A 27,901-nucleotide genomic window follows, 5' to 3' on the forward strand; every position below is an offset into this window, starting at 1 on the left:
AAAGGGTTTTTAAATGTAATCACATACATATAAATGTATAGTAAAACTTTTTGGGAAACAGTCAGATAAGAAATATCTCAGGGTTTACAGGTCATATGGCCTATTGTCACTGGGAAGCATTCATTGTTGTATGTCAATAAAACTTTATGTAAAAATTTGCTTGGAAGGTGCATCTGGCCCATGACCAACTTTACAGACAGCTGGTATCGGAAATTCATAATACTGGAATTAGCCAGGTGTGGTGACACACGCCAGTGGTCCTAGCACTGAGAAAATGTCACCCACAGTTACATCGTGAGTTTGATGGCAGCCTGAGTTATATGAGACCATAAAAAAGCAATATTAAAAACACAAACCTCACAAGGCAAGGCAATATCCACAGGGCGATAAGAGGTGCATCTCATGGAACAGAAGGCATCCTGTGAGCAGGCACCTTTCCCATTAGCTTCCCTTTTCTACGATTTACAGATGTGAAAATACACATCATTGATTTTATTATCGGCAGTCTTGGCATCAGCAGATTTGCCCACTCCACTAAAACAGAATCAATAATGATAGGGCCTTTTTGGCCATTGCGACGCACACACAAAGAGCCAAATGTTTGATTGCCCTGACCCGCCCACCCTTCGGCTTGCCTAGGTGAGGTACAGCACTGCCGTCTTCCATCTCGGATTGAAAACAGGCGAATGAATCATTTCCGTCGTGTCTTGAGGGCACATTTTTCACATTTTTGAGCCCTGCTTTGCGCCGGTGTGTGATTTCCCTGTTTTAAGTGGCCCCTGAGGATAACAGTGAAGTGCTGTCTAGCATTCCTCTGCACAGGAAGGCGGAGATCTACCCTGTGGAGAAAGTATGCGTGCTGGATAAGCATTACTGAGCATGACACAGCGCACCATTGACCCCGAGTGCAGCGTTAGTGAACCAGCAATGTGCTGGGGGATTTTAAATTGAAACACACATAAGTTGAGGCTGGGGATTGATCTGTGAGTAACAAGTTGTGAATAGAGGCTGGCAGGAACTAGCCTGGGAATAAGATTCAGTGCTTGCTAACAACGTTCAGGCATTAACCAGGGAACAAAGTACCATAAGCACAAGAATTACTTGTTGCTCTCAAACAAACAAACAAACAAACAGACAGGCAGAAGATAACCCAGAAGGGCTTGAGACAGCCCACTGGTCAGCCTGGGTTAGTAATATTGCTCCGATGCCTTCTCCTCCCCTTCCGGTACTTACAGTATCTGTCCCCTTCCCTGACAGTATTTTCTGGGATCACCTCCCAAATAAGATACTTGTCTCAGATCTCAGGACTGAGCCTAAATAGTGGCAATAAAAGAGGAGCCCCGTTAGTTTTGTGGGGTGCAGGAATACGTAACTTCCTTGGGAAATTTGGAAACTTGGATTTGATACAGGAAAAAAATGGAGCACTGAATACCTAGGAGGGAAATGGGAACACTAAATTCTAAAAATCTACATTTCCAACAGGAAAGTGGAAGGCTGGGAAAGAGTCAGTCTTAGACTGTTTTCTGTTGCTAATAACATAATATCACAGCCTGAGTAAACTGCAAAGAAAAGAGGTTTGTTTTGGCACAAAGTCCTGGTTCAGAATCAAACAGCTTGCATCTGGTAAAGACGGTAATGCTAGCAAAGGCTGAGTTGTGTGGCCAGACGGGGAGACAGCACATGTACAAGTGTGTTTGTGAATGCATGTGTGCATGTGCGCATGTGTGCTGCTGTTGTTGTGGCTAGAACCCAAGGCCTTACACCTGCTCTCCCACTGAGCACACCGCTCAGTCCTTGCTCTGACTGTGTATGCCCGCCCACCAGTATTCGATCACAGGCGATCTTGTGAGCATAGCCAATTTCATCACCTCCCAAAGCCCCCACCACTAAAGTTCACATCTTCCTAACACTACTGTTTCGAAGTAGAAATTAAATTTCAATACAAGAACCCTTGGGGGTGCACGAAACCTCTCCAAGCTATAGTAAGGTCATACCTTTGGGGCAGGCTAGCAGGGTGGGCAATACTGATTGACAACAACATTTTTTTTTTTTTTTTTTTTTTTATTAACTAGTATTTTTCTTATGTACATTTCGAGTGTTATTCCCTTTCCGGTTTCCAGGCAAACATCCCCTTCCTCCCCCCCTTCCTTATGGGTGTTCCTCCCCCTCCCCCCATTGCCGCCTCCCCCAACAGTCTAGTTCACTGGGGGTTCTAGTCTTAGCAGGACCCAGGGCTTCCCCTTCCACTGGTGCTCTTACTAGGATATTCATTGCTACCTATGAGGTTGGAGCCCAGGTCAGTCCATGTATAGTCTTTTTGGTAGTGGCTTAGTCCCTGGAAGCTCTGGTGGCTTGGCATTGTTGTACATATAGTGTCTCGAGCCCCTTCAAGCTCTTCCAGTTCTTTTTCTGATTCCTTCAACGGGGGTCCTATTCTCAGTTCAGTGGTTTGCTGCTGACATTCGCCTCTGTATTTGCTGTATTCTGGCTGTGTCTCTCAGGATCAATCTACATCCGCTCCTGTCGGGTCTGCACTTCTTTGCTTCATCCATCTTGTCTAATTGGGTGGCTCTATATGTATGGGCCACATGTGGGGGAGGCTCTGAATGGGTGTTCCTCAGTCTCTGTTTTAATCTTTGCCTCTCTCTTCCCTGCCAAGGGTATTCTTGTTCCCCTTTTAAAGAAGGAGTGAAGCCTTCACATTTTGATCATCCGTCTTGAGTTTCATTTGTTCTAGGCAACTAGGGTAATTCAAGCATTTGGGCTAATAGCCACTTATCAGTGAGTGCATACCATGTATGTCTTTCTGTGATTGGGTTAGCTCACTCAGGATGATATTTTCCAGTTCCAACCATTTGCCTACTTAATTTCATAAACTCGTTGTTTTTTGATAACTGAGTAATATTCCATTGTGTAGATGTACCACATTTTCTGTATCCATTCCTCTGTTGAAGGGCATCTGGGTTCTTTCCAGCTTCTGGCTATTATAAATAAGGCTGCGATGAACATAGTGGAGCACGTGTCTTTTTTATATGTTGGGGCATCTTTTGGGTATATGCCCAAGAGAGGTATAGCTGGATCCTCAGGCAGTTCAATGTCCAATTTTCTGAGAAACCTCCAGACTGATTTCCAGAATGGTTGTACCAGTCTGCAACCCCACCAACAATGGAGGAGTGTTCCTCTTTCTCCGATCCTCGCCAGCATTTGCTGTCACCTGAGTTTTTTGTTTTTGTTTTTTTTTGTTTTTGTTTTTGTTTTTTGTTTTTTTTTTTCAGAGCTGAGGACCGAACCCAGGGCCTTGTGCTTGCTAGGCAAGCGCTCTACCACTGAGCTAAATCCCCAACCCCGTCACCTGAGTTTTTGATCTTAGCCATTCTCACTGGTGTGAGGTAAAATCTCAGGGTTGTTTTGATTTGCATTTCCCTGATGACTAAAGATGTTGAACATTTCTTTAGGTGTTTCTCAGCCATTCGGCATTCCTCAGCTGTGAATTCTTTGTTTAGCTCTGAACCCCATTTTTTAATAGGGTTATTTGTCTCCCTGCGGTCTAACTTTTTGAGTTCTTTGTATATTTTGGATATAAGGCCTCTATCTGTTGTAGGATTGGTAAAGATCTTTTCCCAATCTGTTGGTTGCCGTTTTGTCCTGACCACAGTGTCCTTTGCCTTACAGAAGCTTTGTAGTTTTATGAGATCCCATTTGTCGATTCTTGATCTTAGAGCATAAGCCATTGGTGTTTTGTTCAGGAAATTTTTCCAGTGCCCATGTGTTCCAGATGCTTCCCCTAGTTTTTCTTCTATTAGTTTGAGTGTGTCTGGTTTGATGTGGAGGTCCTTGATCCACTTGGACTTAAGCTTTGTACAGGGTGATAAGCATGGATCGATCTGCATTCTTCTACATGTTGACCTCCAGTTGAACCAGCACCATTTGCTGAAAATGCTATCTTTTTTCCATTGGATGGTTTGGGCTCCTTTGTCAAAATCAAGTGCCCATAGGTGTGTGGGTTCATTTCTGGGTCTTCAATTCTATTCCATTGGTCTATCTGTCTGTCTCTGTACCAATACCATGCAGTTTTTATCACAATTGCTCTGTAATACTGCTTGAGTTCAGGGATAGCGATTCCCCCCGAAGTCTTTTTATTGTTGAGGATAGTTTTAGCTATCCTGGGTTTTTTGTTATTCCAGATGAATTTGCAAATTGTTCTGTCTAACTCTTTGAAGAATTGGATTGGTATTTTGATGGGGATTGCATTGAATCTGTAGATCGCTTTTGGTAAAATGGCCATTTTTACTATATTAATCCTGCCAATCCATGAGCATGGGAGATCTTTCCATCTTCTGAGGTCTTCTTCAATTTCTTTCTTCAGAGTCTTGAAGTTCTTGTTGTACAAATCTTTTTTTTACTTGCTTGGTTAAAGTCACACGAGGTACTTTATATTATTTGGGTCTATTATGAAGGGTGTCGTTTCCCTAATTTCTTTCTCGCTTGTTTCTCTTTTGTGTAGAGGAAGGCTACTGATTTATTTGAGTTAATTTTATACCCAGCCACTTTGCTGAAGTTGTTTATCAGCTTTAGTAGTTCTCTGGTGGAACTTTTGGGATCACTTAAATATACTATCATATCATCTGCAAATAGTGATATTTTGACTTCTTCTTTTTCCGATCTGTAGCCCTTGACCTCCTTTTTGTTGTCTGATTGCTCTGGCTAGAACTTCAAGAACTGTATTGAATAAGTAGGGAGAGAGTGGGCAGCCTTGTCTAGTCCCTGATTTTAGTGGGATTGCTTCAAGTTTCTCTCCATTTAGTTTAATGTTAGCCACTGGTTTGCTGTATATGGCTTTTACTATGTTTAGGTATGGGCCTTGGATTCCTATTCTTTCCAGGACTTTTATCATGAAGGGGTGTTGAATTTTAGACAACAACATTTCTAAAGCCATTAAGTAAGCCCTGCCCAAGACCAAGTGGGTGTGCGGATTGGGAAGAAGGATGAGCGCGTTTGGGGCCTGAAAACTCAGAAGAAATATAGACAGATTGGCAAACAAGGCATATGGACAGGGAGCCAGCTCCCTCTCCATCAAGCCTGGGTTGTCATTAACAGAAAGAGTAAGGGGGACTTCAGGGGAATGGGAAGTGAAGTGGAAAGTCAGCATCTGAAGCTAAATTTGAGAGGAAGAAACCAGAAATGAGTGCTTTTGCTACTTTTTGTGGCCAGATATCCCTGGGTCCAGAGTGGGAAGCAGGAGATCAGGAAGAAATCACAAACCCTGCGTGTTTTGTTTTGTCTTACATTTGTTTGAGCCAGGGGGAAGAAATAATTGCAGCCCAGAAACAGCATGAAAACCTGACAGCAGGATGGGTTGATTTCTTCTGTTGTCTTGGCACAAAGTGACGAACATTGGTGCTCAACCTACTTCTCCTTTTTATTCAGTCTGGAAGCACAGCTCGTAGGACAGTACTGAGGGTGTGCCGTCCCTCCCCGTTAAACCTCTCTGGAACCACCTTCATGGACACGGTCATAATGATTCTAAGTCTCAGCAAGCTGACAGTCAAGATTAACCACCCTCATTGTTGCCTCTAGAGCAACAGAGCATTAAGCCTGAGTTATCCAAACCCCACTCCCAACACCATTTCAGTGGAGAGCGTGATCGAAGCTGCTATAACCTATCCTTTCTCCTGAAGTCTAAGAGGATAGGGGAGGGGCTTCGAGCTGAGCAAAGCCCTAACTTGCAATCTTTTCTTTCCCTTGGCTGAATACGACTACAACCACCCAAAGAGAAGGTCTTGTTTTTGAATCAATATAGTAACATCACATTGCCCACTTTTGTCATTATCTGCAGTAACTTGCGGCTCAGAGAAGCCAATTGTAGAAAGACTGTGGCCATTATCCTTGGTCTCTGACAGGAGGTAGAAAGTTTTTGCGAGGCTGTGTTTTGACTTTCCAAGATGAGGATGCTTGGAGGGACAGGGCAGCTGGTTTAGGATACAGTGGGGCATAACCAGAGATGGTGGGCCCATAGTGGAGAGGCGGCAGCGCCTTAGGAAAGGCCATAGGCAAAGACAGAGCCCAGCAAACAGGATGCTTTAAGGGAAATAGGGATCAAAATGAAACTTGGATCCCTCTTGGCTCTCAAATCCATACTGCCTACTTTCTCCAAGTGACACAGGGGCACACAGGGCCACTCAAGACCAAACCCTATACTTCTGCAAACCAAGATGAATTTAAGCTTCGAAGTGGATTAAAGCAGTAGGGGAATGTGGGCCTTTTCTTTTCTTATATGAGTCCACTGTAGCTGTCAGACACACCAGAAGAAGGCATCAGATCCCATTACAGATGGTTCTGAGCCACCATGTGGTTGCTGGGAATTGAACTGAGGACCTTTGGAAGAGCAGTCAGTGCTCTTAACCACTGAGCCATCTCTTCAGCCCAAGGTGGGTCTTTTCTGCTGTGAGCCCTGAGATCATATTGCCCTCCACCCTTCTGTGCCCTGAGACCAGGGCTCTGCACACTGTCTCTCACTGATCTTCCCCCCATGGTGGGACAAGTCTATGGGACAGAAAGCCTTTGAGCTCTGGGTCTTGATCAGGTTCCATGAGCTCAGTGATCTGCGAGACCTGAGCCTGCTCTTGCTGTCTGCACACGCTGTCTTCAAGTCACTGCACCCAAAGGCTGCACCTGTTCCTGCTGTAGCATCCAGAGGCTGGAGACTGGGAAGGGGACAGGACACACACACAGCAGGAAGGATGAGCTGTCAGAAGGAAGAGGCGTGGCGCACCATGAGGGAAGAGGCGTGGCGCACCATGAGGGAAGAGGCGTGGCGCACCATGAGGGAAGAGGCGTGGCACACCATGAGGGAAGAGGCGTGGCACACCATGAGGCAGCTTCAGAACTGTCCCACGTCCTCACATTCAGGCACAAAGCACCATGAAGCGTGAAACTCCCTTGAGCCTTCGAGTTCCTTGCAAGGGTTCCTTTGTCCTGACAGAATGGACTAGAACTTACTCAACAGCCTTGAGTTTATGACTGTTAAACATTCAGACATTAAAAGTCCATACAGACAGCCATCTGTCCTCTTGCCCCCAGAATCCCCTTGAGTAGCAGAAGAAACCAGTCTCTCACTAGGATACCCATCCATGAGCCTGTCTGATTCTACACCATTTTCTTCTTCCAGAAGTCTGACTCATTGACCTGAAGCAACCTCCCTCAGACATGGAGTGTCACCATGCTCAGAAACTCTGTGACAGGACCTGAGCCTGCTACCTCTCTCTACCCTGGGCTCCACAGTAGCTGCACCTACACTGTCTAACTTCCCTTTTAAAGGTGGGTAGGGGAGGAGCCAACAAGAGGATAGTATTGGGAGTGACTATAAAAAAGAAACCGTGTACTTCAAAGAGGGCCTTAGAGCTCAGCAAATGTTGTGGTGAGCTCTAAATTTCCCACCTGTGCTGAACTGAACAGTATGTAAGGAGATTCATGCATTACCCTAAACCTGAATAGGTGACGCTTTCATCAAAAGACATGACCATTGACCAACCAAGAAAGAGACTGAAAGTAAATCTTTTCAGCATCATCACTGACACTAGCCCACCTCACATCATCACTGACACTAGCCCACCTCACATCATCACTGACACTAGCCCACCTCACATCATCACTGACACTAGCCCACCTCACATCATCACTGACACTAGCCCACCTCACATCATCACTGACACTAGCCCACCTCACATCATCACTGACACTAGCCCACCTGTTTTGGTGATGGTGACAGAAAATGCCAAAATGCTTATGTGGGCTCCACAACTCTGGTAGACACCGAATACTTTGTAGAACTGACTCTCTGTGCATCCCGTATGCTAATTTCCAGTCTCTGGCTGTAAGACAGTATGGCCACATCGTCTTGATTGCGTTCATTGATGTGGGAAGACCTAGCCTAAAAGTAAGCATCGTCGTTTCCTGAGTCTGGGCTCTGAGGTGTATATGAGTGGAAAGGGAGCTGGGCGTTAGGTGTGTATGCGTCCTTCTGTCTGCTCTTGACTGTGGATGTGATCAGCTACTTCACGGCCCTGCTGTGTTCACTCCCTGTGGTGATGGACTCTAACTTGGAATAGTGAGCTGAAACAAATCCCTTATCTCCTAAGTTGCTTTCGTTAGAATATTTTATCACAGCAAAAATTAAAAAATGTAAGACTTGGGATGCATTCGAATACCCTTAACAGATGCTGTAACAAATGCCTAAATGCATACCTGTGTTTGTCCTGCATTTCCGTAAGTCCATCAACCACTCTCCCATCTTAACTAAGTGCATATCATACGTTATGGCCGTAGTTTTTGTACCTTGAGGTATAACTATAAAATTACCGCATTTTCCCCTTCTTCGAAAACAGAAAACATATTGATTTTTGTTTAATGTAATAAACTGCAAGCCTTCAGTTTTTGTCTTAAAGACAACACTTCATAGCCTCTCTTTGACCTATCATAGTTGCCAGTATCACTTACACTTTGAGACCATTAAATTACTATGAATCACTTGAATACAGTTGCTGGTCTCAAAACCAAGGAAGCTACAGAATGACAGATGGGTAGGTGGTTTACATGGGCACTGGATGCTGCAGGTCCCAGGTGGGAAGAGAGAAGCATCTATCCATCATGCTGTGCAGAAGGGTACGCAACGTAAGGTTGATGAACAGTTTATTTCTGTAATTTTCCATTTACCATTTCAAACCAGAGTTGACCTTGAGTAACTAAAACCATGAATGATGAGGGAGGAGTATAGTCCTACTTGTGTGTTAATTTGTTTGTGTGCTGTGTGCATACACATGTATAAGCATGTGTGTATGTGTTGATGCACATGGGTGCGCTTGCATATGGAATTAAGACTGATGTTGAATTCCTTCCTCAATCATGCCTCACTTTATGTGTAGAGGCAGGGTCTCTCACTTGAGCTCAGAGCTCACCTAGTCAGCTTGTTCCTGGTATCCCCCATGAGCACTTTCCAATTCCCCTGTAATCACAACTGGGTCACCACACCCACCTTACATTTATGTAGGTGCCAGCACTAAAAGCTGTGGTCTTCACACTTGGACAGTAAGCGCTTTACCCGTGGACCCACCTCCCCAGTCTCTACAGTACCGCTTTCTTTTTTAATAGGTATGGATATTTTGCCTTTGTACCACATGTGTGCAGTCTCCACAGAGTCCAGAAAAATTAGACCCCCCCCCCGGAACTGGAGTTATAGATGGTTTTGAAATGTTATTTAGGTGCTGGGAATCAAACCAGGCCCTCTGGAAGAGCAGCCAGTGTGATTAACCTCTGAACCACCTCTCCCACCCCAATAGTACCACTTTTAATAAGCAGATAGGATTCCCACTGTCTTCCGGCCTAACCTCTAAAGAAATGGAACTCACCAAGCCTAAGATCGCAGACTAAACACAGGAATTCCTTAAGGTTATCCTAATGGCACCATTTAACTTGGTTAAGATAATAGCCAGAAACAGATGTGTCCAACTAGTGCCAAGTATATGATTTGTGGATAGAGCCTGCTCTCAGTGTACAGATCTAATTTCCTACAATTGCTATAGTTTATTACTTCAGTGTATGAAGAAGCAAGTTAAGAAGCCTCTTCAAAGACTCTGTGGCCTGGGCTGGGCGAGGGAAGAGCCATGGTGCACTGGCCTTGGCTCTGCTTGCTCACCCGAGCTGACTATTAAATTTGTGTGTCTTTTGCCAGTCTGTTGAAGTCATTTTGGAAGGTTGCAGTCAGCCCTGGTAGACGTTTTCATACCACAAAACCAGCACGCATTAAAACTTGAGGCTTTGAGTCCCCAGCAAACCAGTTGCTAAACATTTTTTAAGTGCTTTATTGACTTAAAGGGGAGAGTCAATGTCTTAATGATAAATTGCTAGTTTTGGGAAGGTCTTCAATACACACAGTGTAAAATGAAGTAGACTTTCACAGAGGCTTGGGGGAGGTGGCAGACAAGGAGACAGCAACTGTGTGACTTTTGTCAGGCTGACAAAAGTTCAACGATTTTTTTTTGTAGAGAGAAGCTATTAGGTCTGTGTCGCTATAGAACATTGTGGCAGGAGGGAGTTGTAGAGGAAAGCTGCTCACCTCCTGGCAGTGCGAGAGAGAGGTGAGTTAGGGATAAGCTCTACCCTCCAACTAGGTCTTCCTCTTGATATCCCACTCAGGTATGAATTGCACTCGTGAGGTTAGTTTCTTCATGACCCAGTAAACTTTCAACAGCACCGCCGGCTGAATAGCAAGCCTTCAAACCCTGAGCCTTTTGTCTGCGAAGATATTTCATATCCAGACACAACACAACTCAGTTCCTGGTATCCAAGAACCTGTGTGCTCCCAGGGTTACTTCATTACGTTCTTTCCTTCCTTCTGAGAGGTAGGTGGCAGGCACACTTTGATACAGTGTCCCCCTTTTTGAGATGGGATGTAATTATAGTGTGGTCTTGACCTTGAACTCTGCTCCCTTTATCCTTATTCTCCCATGTTCTGGGAATACATGCGTGTCGCCATGCCTAGTGATGCAGGACGTCTTTATAAAGCCATTGAACTTGATGTGTTCATTACTTTGTTTCAACAGCAAAAGACTGCCAGTAAATAAAGTAAAAAAAAATTAAACAATAATAATATTTCATTCTTAAAACTACTCTCTTCGAAACTTAAATAAACATCTTGTGGGGAAAAAAAACCCTTTCAACTGCTTCTTCTGCATATCCTACACAAGAACCAGTTTTACATGGATTAGAGACTAAGCATTTAGTCTCTAATTACTAAGTTCTAAATTACTACGCATTTAGAACACGAGAGAGCCGGGGTGCAGCTCACTGACTCAACACTTAGCTAGCAGGCATAAGACCCCGGGTTCAATATCCAGCACTACAAAAAAAAAAAAGAATAAAATACATTCTTTGATAGCTTAGCAATTGACATTAGACAAAGGAAAACGGTTTAAAAAAGCAGATGAAACTGAAGAACAATTTTAAGCAAGTTAACAATCTTGTATAAGAAAATTAGCCGAGTAATTAAGATGATCTAATGTAAAAAAAAAACTAAAAAAAAAAAATTAAAATTAAAAAAAAAAAGACGATCTAATGGAGTTTGCCCTAGAAAATATTTTCTGTATGAGAGTTATTAGTATTAGAATCGTTCCAATGAAAATACTTGTGTTTGTTAAACATGGAGTTGAAAGTTCCTTAAAAGTCACAAAGACCAGATTAAACAAAACTGGGCAAACACATCTTTCAGCAGTTCATGACTGTATCCCATGATCTAATGCTGAACCGAGAGACAGCAAGATGGTGGGGGCGGGGGGGAGGAGGAGAAAGAGAAGGAAGAAGAGGAGGAAGCGGGAGGAGGGGAATGAATGCATGCAGGTCTCCTTACATTTGCGGTGATATGGAAGAACAGCACACACGGGGTCTCTAATCCGTTACTGAGAAAGCTTCGTCGAAGATGTCATTGCCGTCTGCCATTCTTGTCAGGGGGCCTTTTCTGTTCTAAAGCCTCCATTAATTTAGTCCAACATCTTCGAATTAAAGACCTGACTAGAGGATAACTTCAACTTCCTCTTGCTCCTGATGGTCAAAGATTATAAATCTATTGGACTAAACTCAGGTGCAATCTGCCTCTCATCCAGTGGCCTCTTATATTTATTCATGCTATTTTCTCCCCAGCCTCTGGATCTCTGCTTCTGACAGCTGAGCTGTTATATACCCCAAATCCAGCTCATGTCTCTCGTTTCTGAGTAGATTCTACGCCTCTGAGAGCGGCTAGTTTCGTTACTAGCCTGAGTCAGTATCTGTCCAGACACAGTCTACGAGGAGAGGTGGCGAGCAGAATCACTCATGTGACACACCAGATGCATTCTGTGGTCTCCTTCAGGTCTCCTGGTGTAGGAGTGGTCACACACAGCACAGACATGAGGGAAGCCAGCCTGAACGCATGTCCTGCCTAAAACATTCAAAGCAGCGGCCATACTGGAATAATGACAGTATGTCCAGGCACACTGTGTGTCGCAGTGTGTCCTTCTCCAATACTTCTAAATAGGACAGTGTGTGAATGTGCTACTGTGCTACTCGTAAGTCTCCCCACAAGGTCTATGTCTTTAAAACATATTTTTTTTTTCTGGACCAGTGCAATGGCTCAATGGATGAAGGGGCCTCTTGCCAGGACTGATGACCTGAGTTGGATCCCCAGGGTCCAAACGGTGAAAGGAGAGAGCCAACTCCTGCCAGTTGATTTCTGACCTCCACACACTGGTATGGCTTATGTGAGCATGCACACACACACACACACACACACACACACACACACACACACACACAGGAAAAAAAACAAATAAAATGAAATAGAAAACAAACTGCTTGAACACGAGTCCTTATCTCAGAATATTGAGAGATAATTTTTTAAAAATATTTTCAATATGACTGGATGTAGTTCAGTGGTCGACCACTTGAACTACATGCTAGACTGTCCAATTTCCAGCACCATGTATTTCTCCCTGTCTGTCTGTTTCTCTGTGTCTGTCTGTCTGTCTGCCTGCCTATCTCTCCCCCTCTCTCTCTCTCTCTCTCTCTCTCTCTCTCTCTCTCTCTCTCTCTCACACACACACACACACACACACACACACACACACACACACACGCACTTCACACACACATGAAGACATACACAAAAGGTTAATATAGTGTCTGTTGTAGAGTCTTTGTAGGCTTAGTCGGAGCACTTCTAAGTTACAACCTCTGTTGACTTGTGTACACACATTCTTTTACACCATGGACAGAAATCCTTGGACTAGGAAGCCCTGAGCTTCAGTTACTAACTGGTTGACCCTGACCTTGAGAAGAAGCTAGAGATTATGGCTTCTGTATCATAGGGTCCACTGGGTAAAGAGCCAATGTGGATGCTTTGACATTGTGTGTGAAGTTGCTAATACAGTGAGATGGTTTGAAAATGTACATATTTTGTACTGACCTTAGGGTAGAATCCCCCTTTCCCTCCTCAGCCATATTCCACTTGGGCAGAGACAACCCTGATGTCTGTGCCCGGGTTCATGAGTTGTAACTCACAGTAGGAATGAGTGATTTCCACAGGGATGTAGAAGAGGCATGAGGAGGCTTATCCCTCTAGAGTTAACATTCAGGGTGTACAAGGTCAGTGGTAGAGACCTGCTTAGCGTGCTGTATTAGGTATTTTTTGGTTGCTGTGATATAGTTTCACGATCAAAAGTAACTAAACAAAATTGGGGTTTATTTTAACTTTGGGGTACAGTCTGTCATGATGGGGAAGGGATAACATGGTATCAAGAACGGGAAGCAGGGACATCACATTCCATTGACACACAGCAAGCAGGGAGAGAGGGCAGGAAGCAGGGTGAGGCTATATATCCTCAAAGTGTGTCACCCCCAGTGACACACTTGGTTTAGCAAGGCCCTACCACCTCTCCACATTCACAAACAGTACTTCCAATCAGGGACCAACTGTTCAAATACATGAGCATATAAGGAACCTTTCCCTTTCAGATCACCACACGTATACAAGGCCCCTGGGTTCAGTCCCAAGTGCCACCAAGGCAACAATTCAAAACTCACATTGGGGAAGAAGGAGAGGAGGGAGGGAAAATCTTATTGGAACCTAAGCCATGTGATCAGGTATGAAGACGGTAGACTGACTATGTCTTTAGAAGTGGAGTCTATGGGGGCGGATTATAATTAGGTAAGATCATCGTGGTTGAGCTCTGACAGTTTAAAAAAGGTGCTTATTTTATGTGTATGGATGTCTGGCCAACATGTATAGTCTGTGCACCATGTGCCCTCCTGGTGTCCATGGAGACCAATAGAGGATGACAGATCCTCTGGGACTGAAGTTAGACGTGATTACGAACTACCATGTTACTGCTGTGAACCAAACAGGAATGTTCTGGAAGAGCAGACAGTGCCTTAACCACTGAACCATCTCTCCGCTCATACTTCATCTCTTTACAATAGAGAGAGATGTGTCCCTTGTCTCTGGATATGTGAAGCCCTTAACCCCTTGAGAATGCCAGCAAGAAGGTGGGGCCTTGAACCTCTAGTGCTGATACTTAAATAAATCTTTTCTTTAGGAAGTTGTTTGACCTCAGGTATTTTGTTATAGTAATACAAGAGATTTGCAGAAGACTAATTGCTCAATGGCCCAAGAAGAAGTGAAGGTTGGTGGTAAGAGAGGTAGTTCTTATCTAAGAAAAGGAAGACTTTCTCCACAGCAGGCTGCCTACCTGTAGCCCCCAGGGGGCTGTGTGGACACAGCATCACTTCTGATGCATGCATGTAGAGAGAATTTCTGTGGCTCTATGAAAGAGAGATCAAGGAGGGAAAGGATAGACTTCCACTGAACTTGGTCCTATTACAAGATGATTCTGTTTATCCAAGCAGCACCTTGCTCGCCATAATTACAACAGCAATATGCAACAACACAGTAAGAACGCCTTAATTTCCCCGGTTACTGTTGAGCAAACAGAGACAGCGGGTGTTACCCAATTCTGTTTAGAAATACACTTGTTGACTAAAGGGGAGTTGGGCACAGTTGTTTGCTTCAAAAGTATTACTTTCTCTGAATTTGTGTGTGTGTGTGTGCGTGTGTGTGTGTGTGTGTGTGTGTGTGTGTATGTATGTATGTCAACTATGTGTGTGGACCGTGTGTGTGAAGGAGCCCCTGGAGATCAGAAGGGAATGTCAGATCCCTAGGAACTGCAGATGCAGGAGGACATGAGCCTCGATGGGGTTGCTGGGAACCAAACTCAAGAGCTGTACAACCATTCTTAATCAGTAAGCCAACTCTCCTGCCCCCGTTTGTCCTTTGAATGAAAAGCTTTCACGATCTCAAAACTGGATGTAAACTGGGTGCGATGGTGTGCACTTGTAATCTCATCACTCAGGAGGCTGAGGCAGGAGAGTTCGAGCCAACCAAGGCTATCCTGGGGGAGCCTGTCTCAAAACAAAACAAAAGACCCAGCTGTTTTAAAAAGTAGTTAAACTGTGGAGTGAAAGGCGACACACTGGAAACTGCTTTTGAATCTACATAACTTGAATTGCTGAGCCAGAGCCTGGAAAAACGTTTTCCTGTCCAACTTGAAAACTCCCTGGCAATAGACAGTCAGGGAAGTGCTCAGAGACCTGGACATAGCCTGGAGTGTCTATAGCCTCAGAGAAGACAAAAGCCACGGAGAGAAAGGTCTCCACACCTGGAGCCCACTAAGGAGCCAGCCAGCTGAGGGCAGCACCTTAGTCAGACTTGGGTTTCCCCTGACTGGCTCCCTGGGGTGAGTCATTTTGACAGAAATTAATCATAATAATGAGTTCTTGTTTACTAAGATAAACCCAATTTCCGAGCTTCTCTCAACTACTGGAAGAAAAAAGATATTGAGTAGAAATTTAGGGGGTATGATTAGATCTGGGAGTAGAAGTTTGGGGCTTGCAAAACTCTGTTTTGTTTTGTTTTTTCCTGCCTTCATTTTTCTTTTCTTTCTTTTCACCTTTTAAAAAATATTTATTTATTTTATTTTATGTGAATGAGTGTTTTGCTCACATGTATGTGTGTATCATGTGTGTCCTGGAACTTAGAAATAGTTGTAAACTGCTGTGTGGGTGTTGGGAGTCTAAGCCAGGTCCTCTGCAAGAGCAAATATTCTTAACCACTGGACCCTCTCCCCAGCCCCTGAACTCCCATGTTTTGAACCTCACTGTGAGTGACAGATTCCCAACTGTTGCATCTGCTGTTCTTTGGTGGGGTTTGCACTTGTGACCTAAAACAAATTAAAGAAAAAAATCAGAAGGGAAGGGATTAGGGTGAGGTTGGGAAAAGCTTAGAAAATTTCATTCAGGAGAAACAAATCTGGAAGGTCCATTGTACAAAGTGATGACTGTAATTAGTATGTCTCTTTCTGGGAGTGGTGGTGTGCCCCTTTAATCCCAGCACTCAGGACACAGATGAGATGAACCTTTGTGAGTTCGAAGCTCACAAAAACCTGATCTATGTAGCAGGTTCTACATCACAGGACTACATAGGGAGATTCTGTCTCGGAAATAAAGATTGAGCTTTGCTAAGACTTTAAGGCGTTGTCCTCAGTAAACAAGCACGCAAGCTAACGGACACGCCAGCTAGCGTGAGTGTCTATTCATGGTGTCTATAGATTTCCAACATTGTGCCATGTACTTTAAGTCTGTGCTTTAAAAAAAATAGAGAGGATACAGTTTGAGCAAATTAAGAGGAACAGAAAAGAGAGGTGGGAGGGGAAAGCCTGTCTCTAAATAGCGCGGATGCCATGTGCCAGCATTCTGTCAGGCGCAAACCAAGTGTGGAGCTGTGTCTCCCCTGGATTATGTCGCTGTGTGACTCTGTAGTCATCTGAGTTTGCGTTCGAACCACGAACAATATCCACACCCTTAAACAACGCATGACCGCAAGCTCCGGCCCTTAGCCTTTCCCAGATCTGTCCCCAGCAAGGTTGCACAAAGCTGGAAGTTCATTGGACTGAAGCAGCTCCATTAACTGACCAGCCAGACGCCACAACTCTGCATTTGTCACTGCTTTTGACTCCACAGAGACTGGGCTGTGGCCATGTCCAGGCAGGGGCCAGTGGCCTCAGTGCCTGCCCAGGTGGCTCCTAGGACTTGGAGCACACTTGGTCAGCAGGCTGCCAGGATGTCTGGCTCCCAGCCAGGGGACACGGGCGTCATTCGCGTTTGTAAGGACAGACCTTCAGTCACCTCAGAAGTCACCCATGAAAACCACCTGGAGAGCCACAGAAGCCAACTACAGAGGGCCAGCCTGGGGTTTCTGGGCAAGAGAGGAGCACCTGCTTCCTGTCTTTGTCCTTTATCTGTCCATCTACATCCTCTCAATGCTTGATGGCAAGGCCTAGCTACTCAAACCATCACAGTGGCTTTTTGCTAGCACGGGGTGGTGACTGGAAAGACAGATCACTGGACAGAACGGTCACTGTTTTCAAGAATCTGATGACTTTACCTTTCACAGAAACCAGGCAAGGTCTTCAGCACTGGAGGAAATTTATCGAGTCTCAAGCTACAGTACAGTTTTGTCTTGTTGTCCAGCTGTAACTGGGTGGTTTGGGGATCCTGCTGCTGGATAATGTCTGCAGGAAGGACAGGGGAGCTGAAAGAACGGGAAAGCGACCATGGTCATCTCGATTTTGTGCTGTGGATGTTGAACCAAGGTATTGAAAAATTATAGCTTGGGAAGAAAATCATTCCGGAGACAGGAATGGTCATAAACTAAAACATCCAGGCACCGAAAACCTTATGCACATCTACACACACACCCACACACCCACACACACACACACACACACACACACACACACACACACCCACACACACACACACACCATCTGGTGCAACTGTGGTATGGTCCACATCTCTCTGCATCTCCTGTTACTTGTCTAGGTGTTCATGTCTTGGAGAAGCCTTGCAAATAAGGAAGGACATCACCTTCATCCTTTAAAGAAAGACAATAATCTGCAGGCCCCACAGAATCTAAACCGGGCATTAAATCAGGACTGAGTTACACGTGTATGTGCGTATCAGCAGCTAATTCAATCTCCAGCAAACTTCAGGAATTCAGACAACTCCATTGCCAAAAGCAGAGTTCCTTGTGAGCTCATCAGCAAAGGATTGTATATGGAAAACCCTGGAACAGAACAGAGAAGCTGTTCTGGATGAGGAATGAAGTCCTGGCTCTCTCTTAGCATTTCCTGAATTGTCAGGCTATGTGGCCTCTCCTGCCAGGAAAACGTCCAGAAGTGAAAAGGATGACCAGCTTTAGGTTTATTTACAGTGTACTCTTCGTTAGAGCGCCTGTGCTTCTGGGTATAAACGGTTAATCATCTGCTGCCCAAGGTTCCCATCGCACTCCAGTTCTGAACACAGCGCTGTGTTTTCTCTCTGGAGGGATGCCAGTCTCTGGACGTCGCAAATAAGGATGGACTTCAAAGGCCTTGGAGCGAGGCTTCCACTCGGATGCTGAGCCGGGAACTTGAACCTCTGGAATCAGCAGGTCGCCATGAAGCCTGCCATCTCTCCAGGAGGGTTTTGGGACACTGGCTTTCATCCCAGCGGGATCACACATGGAACGGAATACCGGAGAGAAAGTGACCAAGACATGGTGCCGCCCTTCAACTAGAGGAGGTTTTGGAAGGAAGGCTGGGTATGTGAGATGCTGTTTTGCTTAGGTGAGATTCCACACCAGAGTCCAACCAAGCAACTCACCGTAGGTGTGGGTTGAGAGGCCACACTTGTGTATTATTGCTCTGTGGGAGACTTGTCTTTCCCTTGTTAGACTGTCACTAACACTGTCCTCAACATCCAAGTGTCTGATGCTGGCTCTGTCATCCAGGCTTTGGTACCTCACCACGTCATGCCTGCCGCTCAACCACTTTTAATATTCCTTAATAATTCAAGTGATGTTTGCACTTCTCACGTCCTGCGTTGTTCATGTCTGCAATGTGCCTTTGGCCTGTGCATGTTATAGCAAGTAGGGTTGCTGGTATATGGTTCAGAGGCACACACGCACGTGAGAGAGAGTGGGGGGGAGGGAGAGGGAGAGAGGGAGGGAGGGAGAACACTTTGTGAGATCTCCGTTTAAACCTGTACAGTTTCCTCGACTGTACAGTTTCACTGAGGAAGTAAGGCTTTGGGGATTTCCTGTGCCACCCCAGTACACACCTGTCTCGGCCAGGTCTATTGCACCAGGTGTGTGTACCCAGTTAACGTTGAAAGGAAGATGACAGTCTTTGTAGGGTGTGTGCACATACTGCTGCTTTCTGTGCTATGTTCTAGGAAGGGAAATTCCAAGCATGATCGTCTCGGCGATGATTCAGGACCATGTTGTGATCCTGCCTTTAAATTTTCCTCTGTGTTCCAACGTGAGCCCTACCCCCAAGCCCTTGGATGATCCTGGAGCTGTTTACATACGTTCCCTTAAACAAACGAGCTCTGTAAACAGTGACTCTCTGGGCTGCATCCCAGTCTCGCTGGCTTTAAGGGGGGTGGGGGGGGACAGAGGGATTTCTCCCTAGTGTCCTTCTGCTGACCTTGCTTGCCCGGGAGGAGAGCTAACTGAGGGAATGCTGACCTCACTCCCTAACAGCGGGATTTCCTGGGACATAGAGAACTCCATTCTTCTGCGATCTGCCATATGAAATCTATAAGCTTTCAGAGCAGATTATGGGGACAACTAATATTGGTTGCTTTTGGACTTCAGCGTGGGGTCAAGCAAACACACAAAGCCACCTTTATGCTCCCCGAAGTCCTGAGGACCTTCTACGTCAGCTGCTGGCGAGGGGGTGGGGCAGTGAGGTGGGGCACAGTCTAGGAAGAGTGCTGGCTGCGGCAGGAAATCGGGCTGAAAGGAGATGTAAGGGCTTTGGTGGGAAATAAATGGCACAATGTTGTTGACGGAAAAAGATCTTGGCAGGACTGTTGTTGTGAGTGCTCTGTGGCTTAGAAAGGAATTTCCTACAGGCTGGACTAACCATTGAAAATGTCTCTACCTTCAGGAGTCCCCGGCATGCAGTAGAGCCTCGCTGGGGGAAATGTCAGCTTGGACCATGGGCGCCCGAGGTCTGGACAAGCGAGGAAGTTTCTTTAAGGTAAAAGGAAACTGGGTTTGGGATCTCAGCTCTGCCCCCTCTGCGTGGCTGCCTGAGGAGCTGCAGGCCCTGAAGCTGCAGACTGGAAGCCTGCTGGCTGAACCAGCTGGGGCCTGGGGAGCTTGCCTGTGAGCAGGGTTAGTGCTCAGCCGCTGGGGCTTTGTGGTTTAATGCTTCCTCGCTGGCTGGGGGCTGGGGCAGAGATGCCACACTGTAGGACCTCAGAGGGGCTCTGTAGTGGTGGGCTGTTCCAGCTTTTTAAGCCGGGGAATTTCAGGATAAAAGCTGCACTTTGCTTTCCAGAAAATTAATGGTGTGAGACCAGTGCATTTATTCGTCTGACTGAGTCATTAAAGTGCAGAAGAAAAAGAAAACCAAAGCAAAATACTGATTCCAGGACCTTACCTTAGGCTGGTCAAATGTTAGTTCCTGGTCTGTTTTCTCGAACACTCAAAGATTTCTTACAGTGGGGCAAGGGTAAGACAAGATTAAAACCATACAACTTCTCCGTTTCATGTGGGCATTGCTGGGGCTAAAGTAACTTTCTGGCTTAATGAGAGATTTTTTTTAAGAGAATATTTTGTATGGGCTGAGTATGTTTAAGATTTGAGAAGTCATTTGTAATGTGCACTTGCACATTAATTTCCCTTTTGTGGCTTTTTGGCCTGTTTACTCATACCCTCAAAGAAATGCCAATTTATTTTGGAAACTCCTGAAGAACCCCCCTCACCCCTGCCCTGGGGAGAAGGAAATAGACTAAAGGAGGTTAAAGTGCACACGAAGTGTATTGCAGTCAGACAATGGCCCTGGTCCCCAGAGGAGGCACACCAAGGAAACTTACTGCTTTATTACTGAGAGGGGGGAAAAGTGCTTGTGGTTAGTAAACCTGAAGCCCTTCAGTGTTAATAAGTATGTATTTGGTCTTATGTGTGTTTTCTGTTTCCGAAGAGATTGGGATTGATAGCATGTTAAAGGTTGGCCCTAGAAAATCCACCAGACACTTGATAGAGCGAAGCTGAGTTTATTGCTGGAGCGAAGGCAATGGTCTCATTAGGGTCTAAGCGAGGGGCCCTGGGAGGTGCTCCGAGAGGCTTTGGATGTGGAGCCCCAAACCAGCCTGTGATTGGATCTCAGCGAAGCTTGGTCGCGGGTAGCACCTCAGACTAGATTTCAGCCAAGTGTGGTAGGTAGTGTCTCAGAACAGGTAGACAGAGGTGAGCCTTGTTGAGCGAACCACTGATCAACAAGCATGCTGTTCTCCCAAGTGAGCAAGCTGTTGGGAGCTCCTACTGCGAATAGAAAAGCTATTTGTTGGCTCATAGACTTAATTAACTCTATGGGCAGGAAGATCCTGGAAGAATTAAGTAATATTGACACACATGACCTCCGTTCTCAGTGCAGGGAGTTAAGCTGTGTCCACATAACTAATCTCCGTCCTCTGCTTGGTTACCGAGCTTTCATCGAATCCGCGTAACTTCTACCCACGTGAGACGGGTGGGCGGAGGTTCATCCTCTGGTTTCTTGGGGGACCAGGAGCTGAACCCCAGAGCCCTCGATTGTATCTTACACTGAGGTATGCATGTAAAAGCAGCATCTCAAACACTGTTTTATCCCAAAGCATGGCCTAAATTAGCCTAAATATTGGCTAGTCCTTAATTACTACCTTAGGATGTACCGGAGCCCTGTGGAATGATAGCTTACATAGTAGTTAGACTTCAAAGTCAGGGTGAAGGAAAATACAGTGTGGTCAGAACTGGGTTTGAAAATATCTAAGGAAATGTCCTGTTAGACTCAATGGACTGTCCACCCTAACGTCAGTTTTGGTCAGTTGTTTGGGGGGTTTTTATTTGTTTGTTTGCTTTGGTTTATTTTTTTTTTCAGTCCTGTTTTCATTTTCAGCTTTCAGTGAAGCAGCAGGCACAGTAATGGGCTTGTAATAAATACTGTCTCAGGTTATGTGAAGGAGTCAAGATGAAAGCAAGCTAAACCCTCTGTGAGTTCTGTTTCTTGGCCTCTCCTGGGTCAGAGCCCCCTTTGGAAAATTCTGGCAAAGGCGTCTGAACCATTTATTATTATCTATATGTTTGACAGAGCTTAAATTATATACTTTCTTTAAGTTAGATGCTCATGGAAATGATAGTCACTTTTCTGTGGTCTTTCTGCCCCCTCTTGTGTTGACGGGCATTGTTCTTCAGTGGTCTTCGCCAGCACTAGGCATGGAGTTATCTGCAAGGATAAAGTCATACCCTTGAGCATTTATTAATAGCAAACTGGATCCGGTGGCCCATGTGACTTGCCCCTCAGTACATTCAAGGACCCATAGGCTCTTTCCCCATGCCCCATCTTATTTAGAGTTATGCCACCAAGCCCTGACCCAGGCCAGCTAGATAAAAACCAAAAGCCACCCCTGGCTTCATGGAACTTCTAGTCTGGTAGCAAAGAAAGATAACTACCAAATCAGCACATCACCACATTATTATTGTCATGGAAAACAATAGACCCTGGGATGGAGAGTCCATGGGGCCTCAGAGAATAGGCAGCCTAACCTGGGACTCCAGAGAAATTCCTAAGAAAATGAACTTTCACTTGACAGCTGAGATTGGAAAGTAGGTGTGGAGATTTGCTGCTGTGTATTGTAATGCTAAATACTGGCCTCCAACGGCCTGATTGCCCCCAGGGCCAAGAGAATCTGTACATATACAAAGTAAAGCTAAGTGACTGTGCTCCTTAATTTAAAACTATTGGTTGAATAAAGATGCTGACAGCCTATAGCTGGGCAGAAGAGAGGTAGGTGGGGTTTAGGTTTCTGAGGTCTGAGGAGAGACCTCAAGGAGGAGAAGGGAGAAGCAGGAAAAAGGAAGAGGGGAAAAGAGAGAAGAAGGTAGAGAGAGGAAAAGACGCAATGAGGTAGATGAGTCATGAAAACATGGCCATGAAGGTTGACCTGTTGGAGTAAGAGCCACCCAAGTGGAACATGGCAAGTTATATCTCGGAAGCAGACATGATAACATCAGAGGGTTGATATCTGCCCAGCTCTAGTGCTTTAAGGGCTTATTATAAATATATAGGTTGTGTGTCTTTTATCTGGGAACTAAATGATCAAAGGTGGGGTAGAAACCCCCAATTGAGATTAAATGTTTACTACAACAGGTAGGAGTGGAGCTAAATTCGGAGTGACACTTATGCAGTGGTAAAGCACTCCTCCGCAGACATCATAAGAGATGAGGAGTCTTGACTCATAACTGAACCCCACATTAGGCTTATCATCCTTCACGGCTATTAGTGCTCTGTGATTTTGTGCAGGGCTCAATCATTGGAAGACATTCAGCAACCTTTTCTTCATCGTAACTCTCCCTACCCAGAGTGTGCTCTAAAGCAGAGTTGCTAACTACCAGTGGCAAGCTTTGATGTGTGCTTTCTTGGTTTCTCTTGTGTCATGGGAAGCAACTTAGGTTAGAAGACACAAAGGGGCATGGAAGAGGCCCAGATGGTCCAAGCATCCTGGAGTAACTGTGATACCCTTGGTCATTGTTCCTGTAGGGTCACATCCTGGAAGCCACATAAATCTTACGCTGGACACACATGTTTTCCAGTTGTTCACAGCACCGTGATTAATTTTCCTTAGCCACCTGTGAATAATACTGTTTTCCTGCTCCATAAGGCCAGTATGAAAACATGGGGAAATGGGGAGATGTGGAACCCTCAACAATAACCTGTAGCTGAGCAATCCGTACGCACACCAACTGCAGCCATACTTGAAGGGTGAATTGAATGAAAGAGTTTATATAAGAAAGATGTTATTCCAGGCTGGACATGTTCCAGGTTTAGGAACGTGGATGTTCAGTCATCATGAGGTTCCTTTTCCTGAATCTTCCCAGCTTCCTCCAAGCTGCCTCTACAATTCAGGGACCCGGTGCTTTCGCAAGTCCCCAAAGTTTATCCCCCTCTTCCTTCCCCTACACCTGCCACCTGCTGAGGACCTTTGTAGGAAACCTCAGAAGTCCGTCCAAGATACCCCATGGCCAAGTTCTCAGCAGGCAGGAGATTTATGTGCTCCAGAGAGACAAAGGGCAGGGATAAGGGACAAAGACAGAAGATACCGGAAGAGGGAGAAAGGAGGAGGGGAAGACAACAATGGAAAGGGGGGGTAAGGGGGCAAAGGAGAGAGGAGGGTTACATGTCCTGGGGGAAGGGAGGACAAATGACTGTCTCTAGATAGAGAGGAGACAGACATGGCCCATAGGAAAATGCCAGTGTAAAAAGGTAAAAAGGGAAACCCCATGTTAGGATGAGGTGTTTAATTTAATTGGGCATGTTCATTAGATGAGCCAAAGGGGACTTTTGATTGCTGGACTTCAATACTTTGATAGCTGGACCTTGGTAGTCAGCCTCAGGAGGAGGAAGTGGCCAAATAAGGGAATGGACCTTGGGGGCTAACTTTAGGAATGTAATCTAATGGTTTTTAGCAAGGCAGAGGGAATGGGGAAGAAGGGCAAGGTCTGCCAGGGCCATGTGTGCCAGGCCCGGGCTGGCTAGAGTCCCTTCAACCTCATTCTTTCATGAGTAGATATCATGAAGGATACACCCATACACCTATGATCTAAGTGATCTGCTTCTGATCAAGTCAGCAGGCTTCACCTTCACATTCTAGGGCCATCGGTCTGGAACTCAAGTCTCTACCACCTGAGGCCAAACCTCTGTCTGCCAGCCTCCAAGGTTAGCTCTTACCACCTGTCCCTCAGCTTGGCCTCGGCTCTCCTTCCGGGCTGGGTAGACCCATCCTATCCAGTGGTAGCAGAACCATCCTATCCAGTGGTAGCAGAACCATCCTATCCAGTGGTAGCAGAACCATCCTATCCAGTGGTAGCAGGACTCACACAGGCTAAGTGTGGATCTGCCTTCACTTTTGCCTGAAAATAAAATTGCAGTAGAAAGGGGGCTGGGGGCGTGTGGGGGAGGTGCCTGGGTGTAAGCATGGGAGATGCCTTGGGTGATAAAGTGCTTGCCTCACAAATGTTTGTTCAATCCCAGAACCCAGATTAAAAGCTGGGTGCAGGGGTTGGGGATTAGCTCAGTGGTAGAGCGCTTGCCTAGGAAGCGCAAGGTCCTGGGTTCGGTCCCAGCCCCGGAAAAAAAAAAAAAAAAAAAAAGCTGGGTGCAGTGTCACACACGTGTGATTCCAGGGATGGCAAGGTGGGAGGCGGGAGCAGGTAGCTAGCTTATCCCACTGAACAAGTTTCATGCCAGTGAGAGATCCTGTCTCAAAACAAAAGTGGGGAAGGCACCTAATGAACAATACACAAGGCTGTCTGTCCCCTGACCTCAAGTTCACACACACACACACACACACACACACACACACACACACACACACAGAGAGAGAGAGAGAGAGAGAGAGAGAGAGAGAGAGAGAGAGAGAGACCTCTGAATGTACACATATAAAAATGGCATGTAGAAAGACATAGCTGTGGTCCCCACATAGTTCCAAGATTTAAACTTCAATCCACCACTTGGTTCCATCAGAGAAGTTTTTCCTGTTCTTTAGCCTGATGACTCGGGCCCTAGGAGGAAGTTCTTCACTCTCACAGTACAGAATGATGCCAGACAGTGACCAGCCCATACCACCCACATGTATAGGAATGCCGTTGTGCTTCCTTGGCTGGCCCACCCTTGCCTGTCTGGACTTGTGTATAGAGTTCCCCTATCCTAAGTGGGACTTCTTCGCCTGCCTAAGCCTAAAGGATGTGGTGAAGGTTGATCTTAATTAACCAGGAAGGAAATGTGTTTGGATTACAGAGACCCTGCTCACCTGGCCTCACAAGTCCTGAGCCTTTTGGACATCCATGAACCCACCCTAAGCCAGCTGAGAGCCTCTGGGAGCATGGCATACTGGTAGACTTACATAGTATGCTTGAGATCCTGGGCACATTCAAGGGCCCTAATTCCAGCGGGGACTGCATGTCAGAGATCCTTCCGTGTGGTTGGTTTGCACAGTTTAGACAATCTGGTGTGTTGAGCTTGTCTGTTAGAATCAGAAAACCTGCAGTTACATGTCAGAGAAACCACAGGCGAGCTCTCTGGCATGGTAATGGATAGGGGTGCTTGGCTGAAATCTGGCTCTACTGACTGAGTGATGGTTCATTTCATCTCAACCGAATTCCCTTGGCTGTAAGTCTTTGCTGGACACCGAAAACTGTATTCAGTCTTAGGAACCCTGTCTACAGAGCAGACCCCCAGTCACCCAGAACTGGACGAGCCTCACTGCAGCTTGGACCTCAGTGGCTCTCCTTGCAGTTGAGCTCTCAGAATCACCTTTGTACGGAAGTTCGTTTCTCCCCATGCACAACTAAAGTCAAGTCAGTGTTGCAGAGCAGTGGAAAGGTAGGGCAGAGGAATGAAAAATAACAGGCGGAACCAAATTCAGCTGAGCAGACCCTGTTGTGGATCTGTGGACAACTAAAAGCCATAGAGATGAGTGTGGCTGCCTCTCTCCCTCCTTGGTTGTCCCCAAGAATATGAGAAGATGGCATCACCTGCCAGTGTCCAGGAAGCTCAGTCATGTGGTCTATGACCAAACAGCCCCTAATACCTCATGTGGCAACAGTGACGATTAGAAATGTATATCGTCAGGATGATAGGCAGAGTCATAGTTAATTTGTGATATTGCAAAGTGTCCCTGCGTTAGCATTTGGCTGTGCCTTCTGCTTTTCATAAATATATATTTTTCCCCCACAGACAGTGCCCGATAGACAAAGGCTAGAGAATGCCATTGTCCCATGGAGACATAATTTAAGATTTTTCTGTAGCTCCATGGAAAATGGTTTTTTTGTTTGTTTTCTTTAAAAAGCAAGACACAAGTAGAGCTAATCAAAGGCAAATTTTATTGGTGTGACTATAATATCACATGAATTTTTATTTTTGTCCTATAGTTTTAATTTGCAATAGCATATTTTAGCACGTACAGCATGAATATGTGCCGAAATACGTTATTTAAAACCATCTCATGTTACTCTTGAGCGTGTCTCAGTTCCTATCTCGATGCTCAGCCACCATTCGTGGCTGGTGGCCACCACACGGGGCAGCAGAATTAATGTTTATCTGGCATAAATCCCTCCTTTTACAGGTGGGGAACATAGGAGTCCACCTGGCCTGACTCTGCCCCAAGGTATATAACAATCCCAGCGAGAGAAAAGGCAGCCTCAGGGAGTGAGTCCCAAGAAATTGCTGTGACCCTAGAAGTCTCATACTTAGAGAAAGACAAGGATGAAGCCTGATGCCAGCCAGAGGGGGAGATTTCATAGTTCTGAGTGAGCTGGGGCAGTGATTTTTCTGGCATAAGGAAGACCACACCTTGACCAGGACCATGTGGTCCTTACTGACACCAGGCATAAGCCTGGTGTCAAGTCACGCATGGTCGCTGGACCCCTTCATTTTTTGCTCTTCCAGATGTTCTTGACCACAGTGAATACATCTACTGGCTTGCTTTTCTCTTAAATTATCCTATTGAGGACAATGGCTGAGCTCTTTAGGGTCTCCAGGGCCTAAGCTTTGGACCCTGGGACCCTGGGACCCTGGGACCCTGGGACCCTGGGACCTTGGTAGCAGTATTTCTACACTTCATGGCCCAGCCAGTCTGGTTGCTTTTACAGTTTTTCTGGATTGCCCACCCAAGAAATATCATACAGAGAGGTCACAGGGACAGTGGCCTTCTCTAGAGATGGCACTTGTCTGCATTTTAGGTGTACGACAGGCTTCTTGCCAGTGATTTTGACACCTTTATATCCTAGGTCAGCCCCAGGACATGCCTTTCAAGGAATGGCCACGAGCTTATGAGATAGCAGGTGCTGTGTTTGCTAAAAGCAACAAGCACACATGTCAAGTAGGTTTGTAGGTCAGTTTCCAGCATACTGTGGCCAACAGTGTCAAAAGCTGAATGCTGCCTACGAGTCTCCACATATGCTCCAGGGGACTTTGATGTTGTTTTTAAATAAAATAAACCCTTGAACTGCCTGGCGACACATATCTAATCCTAGCAGAAGGGTCTCTTGAGCATACAAGTTCAAGAACAGCATGGGTAATATAGACCCAGTCTTTAAAAAAAAAAAAAATAAAGAAACAATCAGTAATAAGGCTAAGAAGTATGGCAACAGACATCTGTGAGGTCTAAGTTACTTGTGAGGGTAAGGCAGGAATACTGCTTGAGCCACAGATTCAGGACCAGAAGAAAAGGAAGGGTG

General features: G+C 45.6%; 1 protein-coding gene across 2 annotated transcripts in view; it reads left to right on the forward strand.

Moving 5' to 3' along the window:
• The first annotated feature begins 7,207 nt into the window (after positions 1-7,207).
• The window catches only part of Rin2 (Ras and Rab interactor 2), a 126,665-nt gene continuing 105,971 nt past the window's right edge, over positions 7,208-27,901 (forward strand). Inside the window, exons 1-2 of one of the 2 annotated variants that reach the window (XM_032904342.1) lie at positions 7,208-7,317; positions 19,572-19,664. In XM_032904342.1, coding sequence (XP_032760233.1) covers positions 19,608-19,664 — 57 coding nt within the window. In that variant the 5' untranslated portion in view covers positions 7,208-7,317; positions 19,572-19,607. Of the gene's footprint in view, positions 7,318-19,343; positions 19,430-19,571; positions 19,665-27,901 lie in introns of those variants that run through there. The other variant, XM_032904341.1, reaches the window with a different exon arrangement.

Source organism: Rattus rattus, chromosome 5 (genome assembly GCF_011064425.1).
Source record: "Rattus rattus isolate New Zealand chromosome 5, Rrattus_CSIRO_v1, whole genome shotgun sequence".
In the NCBI taxonomy this organism is placed as follows: domain Eukaryota; kingdom Metazoa; phylum Chordata; class Mammalia; order Rodentia; family Muridae; genus Rattus; species Rattus rattus.